This window comes from Alexandromys fortis, unplaced genomic scaffold, assembly GCF_014885135.2.
Source record: "Alexandromys fortis isolate MF-2015 unplaced genomic scaffold, M_Fortis_MF-2015_v1.1 scaffold_99, whole genome shotgun sequence".
NCBI lineage: Eukaryota > Metazoa > Chordata > Mammalia > Rodentia > Cricetidae > Alexandromys > Alexandromys fortis.
Window position 1 is genome coordinate 2,885,428 of NW_026067982.1, and position 16,475 is coordinate 2,901,902.

The 16,475-nt window shown below is 34.1% G+C and overlaps 1 protein-coding gene across 1 annotated transcript in view; it reads right to left on the reverse strand.

Moving 5' to 3' along the window:
• Gphn (gephyrin) overlaps positions 1–16,475 on the reverse strand; it is a 326,333-nt gene that overhangs the window by 134,249 nt on the left and 175,609 nt on the right. The window contains exon 9 of the mRNA XM_050158607.1: positions 14,840–14,974. Coding sequence (XP_050014564.1) covers positions 14,840–14,974 — 135 coding nt within the window. The remainder of the gene's footprint in view (positions 1–14,839; positions 14,975–16,475) is intronic.

A 16,475-nucleotide genomic window follows, 5' to 3' on the forward strand; every position in this document is an offset into this window, starting at 1 on the left:
AAAAAAAGAGAAGTACTAAGAGTGCTTTAACACTAAAAGCTGTGCAAGGGGGTCCATTATACTGGCATCATAAAGCATTTCTTCTAAGTTCTTTACGTAATATATTCAATATATGTTATTAACTCACAGTAATTTTTACTATGGAATGAATTAATCTGGTAAAAACACTAAAATAAGATTCAATGCCTTTTATAAAATAGGTTAAAAGGGAGGTGACATTCTGAGAATGTATTAGTTTCTATTTAAGAGGAATTTTAGCACATAACCATTGACATCAGTCAGAGGAACGGTTTACTCTAGAGCCCCAAATCACAGGCACACATAATGAGGCAGTTGCCCTTTCTTGTTTGTGGTGCCTTTCAAAGCTAGTTATTTGGCAGCTTGCCTTCAGCTGGTTGCTCTATGTGTAGCTGAAAACAAAACAAAAATAATATGACCCAACAGCCAATAAAAATATTAAAATAAAAAATGGGATGGTGGAAAATGGAAAAAGCCCCCTTCCTCCCTCCACCCTCCAAAAAGGAAGAAGTGTAGGCTATAGACAAAATCTTGCCAAAAAATGTTAGAAACATATTTACTTTGAGGGATCCAACTCTACTAGCAACTCCTTTGCTTTCATCCGGCCGTCTAATTTGCTACAATGAGGGAAGATGGGTAAAAAAGACAGAATAAAGAAAAAGTGAACTTAAATTTTTTCTACACATTAGTAAGCAGTACATGCAATTCATCAATTGACTCAGGCTCCTCTTATAAGATCAAGGAGTTAACTAACCCAGATGCTATATGACATGCTCTGTAAATAGATCTCTAGAATTCAGTTTCTGGTATGGCACTATTCCTGAGAGGAGGAAATTGGCACTTACTTTTGGTTATCTTGGGGACTTCTGATGAAGCAGTATCTGGAGTAGTGTTACATTTGCATTTAGCTTACAAAAAACAAAGAATTACAAATATACCTATGCACGTTTTCTCTTTCAGTGTTTAAATGTCTATTCTATTGTAATATCAGAAAACATCAATGGTATGACAAGAAACATGAGTGTTCTTTAAGTGGAAAGATCAGTCCCAACAAGCATCATTCTTACTGGTGACATGATTCCCAATTAAACAATTATGCTGCCAATCAGAAAATTTTAATGCCAGACCAATACAAGATATATTAACTCTTTAAAGCTTTTTCTTATTTCATCTAAAATTTTCTTTAAGAGAAAACAGGGAAATAAAGCCTGGTGTGGTGGTGTGTACATATAATACGAGTTCTAATGAGGTTGGAGAAACCAGGGCAATCTCAAATTGAAGGCGATACTGAGAGGTACAAGGGATTCTCTCTCTCTCTCTCTCTCTCTCTCTCTCTCTCTCTCTCTCTCTCTCTCTCTCTCTCTCACACACACACACACACACACACACACACACACACACACACACACACACACTCACTCTCCTTGTAAGCAAGATTCAGACCAAGTGATTTTACACTCAGCTCTGGATTTTACTTGCAGTAGTCTCAATTCTAATCAGCACGCATCAAGTTAATTGTGAGGCTCATTCCTGTGGTGGTAGATAGCATGAGATGCATGATGACAAACCCAGGTGTTAAAGTCCTCAGGAAAATAATATATCAGACAATATTACAAAATTTTATCCCCTGAAAGCAGAGTATAGATTTCTGTTAAGGTATCTCAGAATACCATATATAGGTTACTGGGAAATACTGGAAAAATGAAACTCCTATTTTGATAAACAAACAAACAAACAAACAAACAATGCCCCTCACAAACCCCCATAACAATCAACAGTATCTTTATACACAAATATTGTATCAACAATTGAAATGAACAGTTTTTACAAATTATTCAGCATCAGCTGTTTTGGCAAAAAGATAAATAATAAATTCTTACTTTTCTTTATGAAAGAGAATTGGAAAATTTAGAAATAACTTAAAAGAACCCCCTACAAAGAATGAATTCAGTTCCCAGCAACCACTAATTCTCTTCCCATTCTTTTACCTCAAAGACCATCAATCACCAGAGATTGTTTTCCATGTCAAATGGGAATTAACAGTACCTGGATTATAAAGATACTCTTTGCAGTTTCCTATAAAAATATAGAACATAATGACTTACACATTGCTTTCTAAAAACATTTAGAAGCTCAAGTGATTGTAATTTTTGTCTAAAAATATTAAAATTACATTAAGTCAGACAACATGAGGTGTCTATTTCAAGGGCTTCACAGTTCTTGATTGCTGTTACTTAACAGTTTAAAGTTATTTAATAGGCATGTTAATACAGAGGGATGTAAAAAAGGTACTTATAAAAGGATGGATGTGTATATGACTATATATTTTTCCATGTATGTTATGACAGTTTGTTTGTGACAGGATCTTGCTGTGTAGTCCAGTATGGGCTGGAACCTGCTGCACAGCCTAGTCTGGTTTCCAACTTACAAACCCTCCTGCCTCAACCTTCTGAATGCTAGGATTATAGATATATGACATGACACCCGGCTTTATGCAACAAATTTAAGCTTCTACTATATTTATAGACTAATGTTTTCTAAATTGCTTCCATTACAAATTCAGGTATGAGCACAGAAATTTAGCAATCTACATGTCCAGCATTATTTGATATTGGAAGTTAATAGGGGAGATTTACATAGATTACAGGGATGTAATCTTTGTATTTTTCTTTTATTTTTGATATTGTAATTACATCATTTCTCTATTCCCTTCCTCTCCCCAAACCCTCCTATATACCCTTCCTTACTCTCTTTCAAATTCATGACCTTTTTCATTAATATATTATCAGTGCTTGATACAATTTTATGATCACAGTCTTAGAAGTTATTATGGTAAAAGGCCTTTAGAGAATTAACACAGTTATCAAAGAAGTGCTTTTGCAATTTAAGTTTCATGTGAATATTTTTTGTGACTCTCGAAACAGATAATAATAACTTATAAAGAAAAGAGCTCAAAGAACAGGGAAAAGTGAAATTAGTAGACCGTGTGTGTATGAATGTTGATGTGTGCATGGGTGTATGTGAAGGCCACAGCACAACCAGAGGGCTGTTCTCCAGGTGTCACACACTTTTTGTGTTGAGTCAGAGTCCTCCATTGCCCTGGAGATCAGCAAACAGGGAAGTTTACCTGCCCAGCAAGCCTAGAGATCTACATGTCACTGCCACCCCAGTAATATAACTTCAAGTGTATACAACAAAGTGCTAGCTTATTTCTGTTTTCAAAATTGAGATTTGGAGATCAAACTGAGGTCTTTAGCCTTACAAGACAAACGCTTTCCTGAGTGAGCTGCCCCTTCAGCATGAAATCAACAGATATTAAAACTAAATGTTCGAATTTATCTAGTCAAATTTTAATGGCCAATTATAAAAGAAGAACACGAAAGAAATTTATAGTTAGTTCAAATATTTATATTTTAATGAGAAAGAGAAATCATAGCAGAGTAGCTTTAGGAACTTACTTTTCATCATAATGTTAGGAGTCTCACCTTCAACAGTGTGGCTAGGGCAGTACATGGGGCCACAGGCAGTGGGACCAGGAACTACTCTAGTGCATGAATTGACTTCGTGGAGCCCATTCTACATGTAGAGATAACTTGCTCAACCCAGTACAGGATGTTTGGGGGAGGACCTTGGTCCTGCCTCAAAGAGGGGACAGTCTTAGTTGACTTCCCATCAGAGGCCTTAACCTCTCTGAGGAGCAGATGGGAAGTGGGGAGCAGGCAGAGAGGAGGGAGGGGGAACTGGGATTGATATGTAAAAAATAAATTAAAAAAGTCTCACCTTGTTAGCTTCTTTTATTCTACTTTTCTATGAAGCTAGTTCTTGAGAGAGGTTAAACTGCACAATATTTATAGAGGTTGACTAAACATTATCCAAAATGCTTGGGAATAGAAGTACTTAAAAGTTTGGAAAATTTTAAGAATATTGAACATCTGCATAGATACTTGGTTAAATATCTCTCATCGAGATCCAAAATGCTCTGAAATCTGTAACTTATGGAATGTCAATCACATAAAATATTTATTTTTTTAGTATTTTAGACTTCTGTTTTTTTGGATTACAGATATTCAATCTGGCTCCTTTGATTCTTTTTATAAATTTCTAGGAATGAGGTAATTGGTTAAACAAAAATTTTGGATTCTCTCTCTGCCCCCTCCCTGACTCTTTATGTGCACATTATATAGACCATACACTTCATATTCTCATGGCAATGCTATTGTAATATAATATTTAAATAATAATTTAAAGCAGTAATGAACTTTATGGCAATATCTGTATTGCTTCAAGTTTTGAGAAGATTTCTAGTGAGGATATGCTTTTTATTCATGTGTCTTTACTGCATGAATTTGTTTTTTTATAACGTCTCTTCTTGATTGTCAGTCATCTTATTTTCTTTTGCATGATTATAAGGGCTCCAGAAAAATACTAATCAGATTTGTTGTGATAGTTTTACTTCAAATCAATTGTATTATCGCTGCACCTCCAGCTCATAATGTGGTGGCTGAAGTATGGCTTGCACTAAAATTTTCACTGACTGAATCTCTCAATCGGAGTCTTCTTTTCAAGAAAAATAGACTGGGTCAAGTCTCTTGCCAACCCTAAAATGGCTCCCTTAATTAAGATATATACTTCCCTGCTCCCATATCCACCGTTCCTTTATCTTCCCAGAGGTCCAGGGAGATGTCCCCAGCTAGTTCCTTGTGCAGCTGAGGAGAGGGAGCCTGAAATGGCCTGGTCCTATAGCCATACTGATGAATATCTTGCATATCACCATAGAACCTTCATCTGGCGATGGATGAAGATAGAGACAAAGAACCACATTGGAGCATCGGGCTGAGCTCCCAAGGTCCAAATGAGGAGCAGAAGGAGGGAGAACATGAGCAAGGAAGTCAGGACCTCGAGGGGTGCACCCACCCACTGAGACAGTGGGGCTGATCTAATGGGAGCTCACCAAGGCCAGCTGGACTGGGACTGAATAAGCATAGGATAAAACCGGACTCTGAACATGGCGGACAATGAGGGCTGCTGAGAAGCCAAGGACAATGGCACTGGATTTTGATCCTACTGCAAGTACTGGCTTTGTGGGAGCCTAGCCTGTTTGGATGCTCACCTTCCTAGACCTGGATGGAGGCTGGAGGACCTTGGACTTCCCACAGGGCAGGGAACCCTGACTGCTCTTAGGACTGGAGAGGGAGGGGGAAGGGAGCGGGAGGAGGGGGAGGGGGAGGGAAATGGGAGGCAGGAATTTTTAATAAAAAAAAAAAAAGAAAGGGACGGTGGAGAAAGGGAGGGGAGCTGAGAAAAATATGTAGCTCAATAAAAAGAATAGAAAATGCTATAAAAAAAAAACCCAGAATGAATAGTTGATAATTCTGAAATTTGGGCTACAAAATATCTAATTTTAGAATATTTATCATTCTATAATATGAAGTTCTATGAGTGGTTTCATTGAGATATATTATATTAAAATCACCAGTGGGACTTGGTATTAATTAAGTTTGAATTGCAGTATTAATGCTACAAGGCAATTTTTAATCCTAAGTTTTCTAACAATTTGCATGTGCCACAATGCCTAATTATATGGAACAATTTTTTTACTGTATTTATACATCAAAGGAATATTTTAAAAATACATTTAGAAGTCAAAGATACTTTCTGAAGCTAAAGTCTTTCATTTATAATTTTACTATTTCTTTTATTTCTAATTCCCTATCATTTCCCTATCTTTTAATTCACAGAAAATTCTAGGGGGTACCCAAAAGAATTAAAAATTCTATTTAAAAGATATAAACTTAACCTAAATGAAATGGTAAGTAAATATATTTTCAGTTGAGAATCTAAAATTTTATTATTAGTATAGAGTACAAAAGTTTAAATAAACAAACCCAAGTTTCATTATATTAATTGGAAATTAAGAAGAACTAAAAGAGCATAAACATTTATTCAGTTGAAAAAAGAACTAGGCTGAAGCATTATGATCAACAGACCTGAAAAGGCAATCCCATTTAAAACCTTCATGTTACAGATAAAGAAAATGAACTCCATTGGTTCTCAGAAAGTTATAAAGTTGCAGGTTAGGACTTATTTTCAATATTTGGTGTCTCAGTGCAATAATCTTACCTACTAAATGTTGTCTTTTCAACCAAGTTTCAGTCTATATTTTTTAAATGTTGTCAATGACTCAGTTAAAGGCAAATGCTAAATAAATAGCTTTTATAATACTTCATTAAACTGAATTAATAAAGATGTAATGAACTAATATGGGTATTAATGTGAATTATTGGAATCATGTTTAAAGGCTCTGCATATACTTTCAATAAACCTCAAATTAACACACGTTTCTTTATGAGAAATCTACAAAACAACTTTCAGGAGATCACCTTGAACAATTTTTATATAATCAAAAATCAAAAACAAAAGACATAACAAAATTATAAACTGGTAAAAAATGTGTTAATTAAAATATGAACTAGTAATCAAAATTGTGTAAAATATATATATAAAAAATTGTACATGACAGAAAAATGTTCACATTACTAGGTGAAAAACATGGCATAGTTTATTAATAACAGTTAATTATTTTAAACACTTTGCAAAGGATTTTATATTCAGTTTTAAAGTTTTTAAAACACCCCTTGAGATCCTAGGCATTTTGGATGCTCACCTTACTAGACCTGGAAGGAGGTGGGAGGTCCTTAGACTTCCCACAGGGCAGGGAACCCTGATTGCTCTTTGGGCTGATACTTGATTGGGGGAAGGGGAGGGAAATGGGAGGCGGTGGCGGGGAGGAGGCAGAAATCTTTAATAAATAAATAAATAAACAAACAAACTAACAAACAAACAAACAAATACACCCTTTGAGGCAAATATCATTATAGTTTCATTTTATATATTATAAAGGCATAGAGATTAAGTAATTTCTGAAGGCATTAACATGAGTATGGAGAATTAACTGTGCTAGAGTCCAATTGTGTTATATTCTGGAAAAAAAATTTGGTACTAAGATACAAGGAAAGGTGCTGTGAGGTCCAGACCTTGCCCATTAAAGGATCCACTTCATAAAAGTTCAAATCCCTAGTTTGACACTCGGAGACAGAGGCAGTTCGAGACCAGCCTGATCTACCGAGTGAGTTCCAGGAGAGTCAGGATTGTCTCACAGAGAAACCTTGTCTTAAAAAAAACCAAAATAAAAACAAAACAAACAAAAGTATAAATACTTTTAAATATCTTTCATTTCAAAGCAATATGCAAGAGTTGATAATGGTCACTTGTCAGGTACTTCAGATTCTAAAACTTGTATTATTAATGACTATATATTATAATAAGATATTTGAATGTACAGGAAGCAAATTTATAGAATAACAAACTTTAAGTTTTTCCCTTCCTTCCTCCTTTCCTCCCTTTCTTTCTTCTTTCTTCTTTCTTTTCTTTTCTTTTCTTTTCTTTTCTTTTCTTTTCTTTTCTTTTCTTTCTTTTTTTTGAGAAAAGGTCTCCCAATGTAGCCTTGACTGTTTCTATGTAGATCTATCCTTGAACTCAGAGATCCACCTGCTTTGCCTGAGAATTCTGGGATCAAAGGCATCCCCAGCAGCAGTATTTTTCTTATAAAGGATATTTAATATGAATTATTTTTGGATGAATTTCCTATTTTCTAAAGTAAACATGCACATTACTTCTTTGTTTATTTGCTTGTTTGTTTACAGAGATAGTCTTACCATGTAGATTGGGAACTAGGTAGCTCTACTGGATGAATTCATTATATAGTTCCGGTTGGTCTCAACCCGGATACTCATGTGTTTATCTCCCAAATACTGGGATTTTGGGTATAGACCACCACAACTGTCATACATTCCTTCTTTAAAGTTAAAAAAAGGAGACAAAGACATTTATAGTTTGTTTAAGTAAAAAACTGTCAATTATATGCCTAATTATTTCTACTTTTTAAAAAATGTATCTTCCTATTTGTCAAATCTGATTTGAAACTTATTATTTCAGGGTGGCGAGTCACTATGAGGCAGTCCTTGAGGGCCAAAGCTGTTGGTAGAAGGCTGCTTGTTGGTTCCCGGTTGCTTAGCCCCGAAATAATCATACAAACTGTATTAAATCACTGCTTGGTCCATTAGCTCTAGCTTCTTATTGGCTAACACATAGCTCACCCCTGTTTCTCACCCAAGTTCTTTGTTTTTATATCCACCATGCTGTAGGTGATTACTATCATGAATGGCTTTCCAGCTACCATGCCTTGCCCATCATGATTCCTTGATACTCTGAGTCAGAAAAAATCCTGTCAGTTAAATAGCTTTCATCAGGTGTTTGATACTGAGGATGGGAGGTGATAAACATGGTCTGTTGCACGAGATAGTATGGTTAGAGTTGTTGGAACTGTGGCAACTATGTAGGCTATTTTGGTGGAAAAAAGGAAGATGAGAAAGCTGACAGAAATATGGACAGTGAAACTAGGCTCATGAAGTATCAGAGGGAAACAAAGATTCTATGGAAAATTTTGCTAGAGTCCATTTAACCTGGTACTATGATAACATGAAAAGTGCCCCGCCTTCAAAACCCAACTCATCAAAGGTTCCAGGATGTAAACGTGCAAACTTTTTTAAATATTCATTTTAGAGGACAGTCCTTGAGAAGATGGAGCATCCAGAGTACTGTGAATAAATGGAATCATATGGGAAAATATTTTTTTCAGGTTTAGCTTTGAAGGTGCCCTGAAGCTAACGGCATCTTTCACATTTTCAGGAGAACTTGGCATCGTTGATTCAGTAGGTGTTCTACAATCTGTTTCAGCATTCCAAAAACAGGCTGACAAGAGCTGGTTGTGTGGCACATTTGGAATCCCTACCCAGAGGCTCCAAGAGCCCATTGCAATGAGGGGTAGGAAAACGTAATTCAGTGAAGGTCCCATGTTTCCAGAGATGCTGAAAACTGTCAGGTACTTTGTCACAATGAAAAGAAAACTAAGAGTAGTAACAGACAAGTGTGAAGTATACAACACATAATTAAAGTATCTAGGGGACTGAGGAAGGAGGACCTCAATTTCAAAGCCAGCCTGGGATCCCTGGCAAAATCTTGTCAAAAAAAAATTTTCTGACAGTTGAATTTAGATTGGTACTCAGTATGACTGACACTTAGGTTTAGTGAGTGTAGTTCTCATAACTGTAGTTCTATGAGCATTAAATGTTATAAGGAAATGGAGGATACTGCCAAGCTGGCCATCAGGAACAGAGATTACCATCACATATAATGCTCAACAGACATTGAGGCAAATGAAGAAATAAATTAATGTAAAATTCTGTGAAACAGAAGAATTGAAAATGACACAAAAAGTAGATTAAAATATATTATTACAGCCAGGTGTGGTAGCTCCCACCCCTAATACTGGCACTTGTGAGGCAGAGGCAGGTGGTTCTCTGAGTTTGAGGCCAGTCTAGTGTACAGAGTGAGTTCCAGGGCTACACAGAGAAACTCTGTCTTGAAAAAAAAAACAACCAACCAACCAATAACCAAACATACAAACATGCATATATATATACTCACACACATATGTATATATATATACACATATACATATATTATTACATTGTTAATTGACTTATCAAAACATGCCTAATTCTACTAATTGAGTAATGTCTAACTTATTAGGAAGAAAATAAGAGACCATCTTTCAAATCTCCAAACTCTGTTTCAATATCAAACTAGGGGAAATAGCAAAAACAAATCAAAGCAAAAAAATAACAAAAAAACTTCACAAAAATAAAACAAAACAAAAACCCAATCTATGTCTTTAGAAAGGTGGAAAAGCTGAACAATAATCAGCTAGAAAATAAACTAACTACAAATATATACAGAGAGGAGGCTGGGGAGCCTGCTCAGTGGTTAAGAGGACTTGTTGCTTTTCCCAAGGACCTGAGTTTGATACCCAGAACTCATGTGGTGGTTCCAAAATATCCACAACTCCAGTTCCAGGGTATCTGATATACTCCTCTGACCTCCGTGGGTACCGGGCACATATATGGTGTATATACATACATAAAGACAAATGCACACACATATAAATTACAAATCAGTTTTAAAATATCTATAGACATCAGGCATTTAATATGAATTATTAGAAATAGTCTGAAGTGTTGAAAGAATGTCCACTGAATACTAATATGCATCTGTGCTAGTCTAGCAATATCAGTATCATTTATTTTACGATATAATGAAATTTTGTATTTTTTATTTGAATTTTCTCAATATTTTTCTTTGGCTCTTTTCCTTCCTTCCTTAGTCAAACCATAATAATACAATGTGCCAACTGTTAGGTTATGACTTAAAAGAGGGTCTAGTGAATGTCAACTAGTTTTTAGGATATCTTGGGAAACATGGGTTTTACTCAACTGCAGCAGTAGTATCACACTAAAAATAAAAGAAAGTGCTGCTTTTTGAAAATTATTATTTTGGTCCTTTGATCTTTAAAAGTCTTTATGAAGGCAGCTCTCAGTCTGAATTACAAAGAAGTAATTGTTCCTTGACCAATAACCAGTCTGAAATCCAGAGTCAGGATGAATTATTTATACAGAAGAAAGTACTTATAGTCATTTACTAAAAAGAAAAAGAAATATTTTATCTCTTTGGCTGAGGATGTAACTTTAAATCATCTATAAAAATATGGAAGAAATAATATTCAACATTCATTATTTCAACCCAGAATATTTTCTAGAAACATGCCAGTTTAGCTATTTGATTATACCATTGCTACTACTAGCTTAGATCCAGGGAGATTTCCTGAAATCCTTTTAATAGTTCACAGGGCCAATTTTACTAACAATATTAAAGCATTATTTGCTTCTCCAACACTGACATTTGCACTGATGGCATAAAAGCAATGGTGGATTAACAGTATAAACTGAGCAAGTGAGTCCAAACAAAATAGTTATTGAATAATATGTACTGATATATGCTTTTAAAAATCTAGTATCATTTAATATTGTCCTCAATGAAATAGTTAATATTAATTTAATTAAACAAATTATGTCTTCATTCTTGATTTTGATAAAACTGAAGGTATGAAATAAATACTTTTGTTATATGGCAAAGGACGCTGCAATCTCAAAACAAAGAAACAAAACAAAACCCAACTAGCTTTTTTTTTTTAGAAATCTAAAAGATAAAATAGATAAATAAACAGTAAGCCTATTTATCAAAAGCAAGTGAAAACATTTGCTGCCTCCCCGATTTTTTTTGTTTATTTATGTATTTGCAAAATACTAGCTCGTAAACAGAATTCAGAACTTTAGAAAATGTATTTCTGCAACTCTGAGATGGAGATCTTCAAATGATTAAAGAGTTTTAGGATGAGTTATATAGCACGAATAACAAAAATCCAGAGACAGATATTGGAGCTCAAACTGAAGATCAGAAAAGCAAAGCAATCAAGACACTAGAGAGCTCTCACCTCAAAGAAATCCTGAGACTAAAAGAGTGCGAGTTCCTGTCTCATCTCATTTCTCTCTAGCCTGACTATTGTAAATGATTTTGCTCAAATAACATGAACCTAAAAGAGGTCCTAATTCTGCATTTTGTTTGAATGTAAGATTAGGTACTAATATAATAAAGTAATATGGCTTTCATGAAAATGTTTCAATTATATTCTTTTAAACAACTTCATAAATTTTATTCAGCTACATATAAAATTATCTTCTAAATTTTATAGCACAAGGGAATACATTACTACACTCTATAAGGTAATGGAAAATTCAGATACTTGGAAAAGAAAAAAGATAACAAAATCATTCCTTAAAAATATTCTTTTGTGAATACATTGATTTTTGTATTTTCCTCATCTTTTAGTCTTGTCATTATTTTCTACTTCATCTTCCCCTCTTTTGGTTTCTTGTTGTTTGTCATAACTGAAAATCAGCACTGAGCTAAGTTGTAAATCATATTCATTTAAAAAGAGAAGGTTTCTGTTAAAGACATTCTTTTATCAAATCCTTTTTGGAAGAACATCATCATGGTAGAACTTGAGTGTGTTATACATCGCATACATTTCTTTAAAATCTATTTACCATTTTCATTTCTTTGACATATGCACTATTTTATTTAGTGGTAATAAAAGACAAAAAAAAAGAAAAAATTTGTTCTTAAATTTTTCTGCATTGCCACAAAGCAAAAGGAGTGGCATTCATTCTAGTAAAAATTCATTATAAGAAAATATCTGATACAAAAGAAAATACTGTCCTGATGAAAAAAATATTACATTATTCCACCAAATAAATATTTACTGGAGAGAATTATTTGATGGACAATGGTTATATTTTAATATTTGACTGTCATCATTGGACCATGTAGAGTGAACAACAACTATAGCAAAACCAAAACAGTATATTTTACACAGACAATTTGTTTTTATAGATGGAAGAATCCTAAAGGATCAAAACTAAATCAAAGATATAATGTACAACACACACACATGTATACACACATGTTAATGTTTGATACTGCCATTACTTGGGGAATTGAGTCCTCATTATGTATGGACAATGTGTCATCTTAAATATTATTCACTATTAAATTTTGCAGAAACAAACAACCAAAACTGTATAAAACTGTTTGATTTATTGTTATTTTTTATTTAATTTTTGAGATGGTATTGCTATGTAGCCTAGGTTGGTCTTGAACTCAAAGTCATCCTGTCATATCCTCTTTAGTATGGATTACAAATGTGTGCTACCATGGCTGTTTTGTTTATCCAGTGCTAGGGGTGGACGACCTCAAGGTCTTGAACATCTTAGTCAAATCTTCTACTATTGAGTTATATCCAAAATCTTTCATTTATGTTTCCACAATTATTTGAATGAATCAAAAGATAATTTTCCAAATATTTTGCACTCCTGTTGATGAACCATAACATTTAATTGTACTTTATTATAATCTGTAGTAGCCTATTTTGCTTTTAAGGGCAGTAAATATTGTCTATTAGCTCATTATTCCTTTCTTACAACTAGGAAACCAAGTCTCAAAACAGACACAACACTCAGAAAACATTAAGTATCTTGTTTAATGTAGTGAGGCTTTTAAGGAGAAAAGTAAGCACTAGAATCCACATCTATTGCCAGGGTCAAGAGCTCTTTCTAAAGCTGATCATTCAAGACTGCATGGTATTTCTGATACAAAGAAACCTTGTTTGCACATTATATCTGTATATGACACATTTCATGCTTAATCTGAAACATAAATGATTTCTATGGAGTTGACTAATATGCACTATTTTATAAACATTACAACCCAAAGGCAGTAAACACAGGAATGGCAAATTAAAAATGTACCTTCAGTTCTACACAAAACAGCATTCTTTGCTTACTTCAAGAACACCTCATACTGAACATGTTCAAATCAAAATGTAATATCATTCCTCAAAGAATCCTTGAAAATTAGTTATTTTCTTTTATATACTAATACTGTTAAACTGATATAAACCCTTTATCTTAAGTTAGAAACTTGAAAAACATTCCTTTTCATCTTCCTTTCTGTCCTAAATATAATGATGCAGAATTAAGATAAGCACTTCATTCAGAATAGAGTTAAGTACCACAGTCTTTCTATGGTCTTGAAATTTAACTCAGGGATGAATAGCATGGGTGTAGGGAAGACATGCTTTAAAAAAAATCAACATATTTGAACACCAAATTAAGAAAACTTGCATAATAATGAAAACATTTATAGTTTTTCATCTTTGAAGATTAATACCTCAATTTTTAATGATAACATTATTTGTTACTTATTTTGACTCCTATCTAAATATAATGATATACAAATGTAACAGCAACATCATGAAGATTTTCCTAAGGGTATTATCTGTCATAAACTTTAAAACAAAGCACACTATAACATCAATAATTTAGAGACAGTTTCTAGTCTAATGAAATTATAACTCACAAAACTGATAGAAAAGTCATAATTGAGGGAGAAAGCTATACTTGCTTTTAAATCTGGTGATAGAGAAAAAGGCCAGATTGAAAAACTGTTAGATTCTTAGGACAAATTTAGTATATAGCTTGATATCCAATACAATATCTCATTAAATAAGAAAGTAATCTCTGATAACTATGTTTCTTCACAAATGGAACCTGAAGGAACAGGTGAGTGATTTTTCCAGAGGAGATATTCCAGAGGTTGACGTAACAGTACTCAAGCTTGTTCAGTACTTTGTCTTACACACAAAATAGGAGGTGGTAAACAGTGTCTGATCTTGCCTCCACCACAATTCAGAGACAGATGTACAAAATAAAAACTTTGAAACTATCCCCCTCCCAAAGGTTGGCATTAAAACTTTCTTTCTAACAAATTTAGTTTTGTTTCCAAATAATAGGCAGCAACATTCCAAGTTGACTCTGTTTGAAAAATTTTTCAGAATGATATTAGAGAAGGTAGGTATGCAAGCCTGAAGTTTAAAAGAAAAAAAACCCATTTGTCATAGTATTTTGTTAATATTGCTGATTATTAACTAAAAATACACTTATCCTCAGAATAATTTAATTTTACACCCACATTGCTAAGTTATCTAAAAAAAAAATAGGTCTACCACAAAGAAACACAAATTATATAACATGGCATTTTTGCCCATGACATAGGAGCAGATATATTGTATGAAATGTCTACTATCCTAATAAGATAATCTATGAAACAAGAGGTGGTAGCTATCATGTATTTCATCCATTTTTACTACGATTTTGCATGCAATCCAAACTTGACAAGCAGGGGGACATTTGTTAGTTTTCTCAGAATTTATACTAGAGAAAGGTAAGATGCAAGGATCTGCACTTACTTTTGGTGTTGGACAAGAAGCTGTAGAGAGGCGAGATGTAGCCTGAGCACGGGGCGATTCTGAAGGAGTAGTGCTGAGGGAGGCTGTGTCTCGTGGGAGCACCTGAACACCACGAGAAATGATGGAATCTGGAATCTAAACAAGAATGACTATAGTTTAACATTATGAAAAGGCCATAGCATATAAAATTAGCACTCACATCTTTCTTGTTTTGATTTTTGTCGTTCTTTGCTGATGAGCACTCATAGAGTTACTGTCACTTATATATAAGCACATGTAATATTTGATTCAGACATTTATATTTTACATTTTTTTCTGACAAATAATATATTATGGAACACTTTAGTGACAAGTAGTCCAGCACTGTGGTTAGAAGGAAATATATGTTACTCAATAACTGGTTTTGTCATTTAATAGTTTGAATTCCTGAGCAAGATACTTCTATATTTTAAAATTTCATTTTCCAACATTTCATCCTCTGTGCTTCTAACTCCTTTCTGGATATCATCAACTAACTATTTTGTCTTCTTTGACTTCCAGTTGGGTTCTTCTAGATGTCAGGGCCTAGCATGGGACAAGGAGTAGAGGAGGATAAGGTCTGGTATTTATTCCTCTCAGTTCATCAGAGGTTAGATGTATCTTTCAACTACAAACCATAGTTCTGCTCAAATATATATAGCTCTTTCTCTGTATGGCAATAGAGTTCCTGGAATTGTCAGGATCCCTTTTGTCAAAATTCAGCTAGAACCAGTAAGGGTATTTTTCTTATTTATTCCACAGAAATTCACAATGCCTTCCTGATTTCTCTAAATTCATTCCACATATGTCTGCCCTTATTAAAAATCTCAATTACTTATTTAGTGTGTTCTATCACTTCTGCTAGGACCCTGATGAATAAATCATTTCCAGCAACATTTTCTTTATCTAAAAAATGGGGATAATTATAGCATCTTGCTTCTTGGATTATTTTGATGTTTAAGCAAGAAAATATACATAAATTGCTTAGCAGTTTGAAACAGTAAATATTTAATAAATGTTAGTTATTAGGTTATACTATGAATACAGTGAAGACAGATAAGACTGTTCTAAAAAGTGAAAAATAATGTAAATAACTTAAAATATATTTATGTTATCAAATTTATTACTTTAGACTATGAATAATTTAGACTATGAATATTTTGTGCTAGAGTATTAGAGACAGTTTACCAGTTTAAGAATAGGAACTTGAGGCTGTAAATATCTAGAAATACTTTCTACTTGGGATCTTGAGAGGCCACTAGGCTGGGAGTTCCAGAGTGGTTGCACAAGTTTGCATTCCCACCAGCAATGGATGAGGGTACCCCTTTCTCCACAACCTCTCCAGCAAAGACTATCATTGGTGTTTTTGATTTTCGCCATTCTGACAGGTGTAAGATGGTATCTTAAAGTTGTCTTGATTCGCATTTCCCTGGTCGCTAAGGAAGTTGAGCATGACCTTAGGTGTCTTTTGGCCATTTGAACTTCTTCTGTTGAGAGATCTCTGTTCAGCTCAGTGCCCCATTTTATAATTGGGTTGATTAGCCTTTTACGGTCTAGTTTTTGAGTTCTTTATATATTTTGGAGATCAGACCTTTGTCAGTTGCGGGGTTGGTGAAGA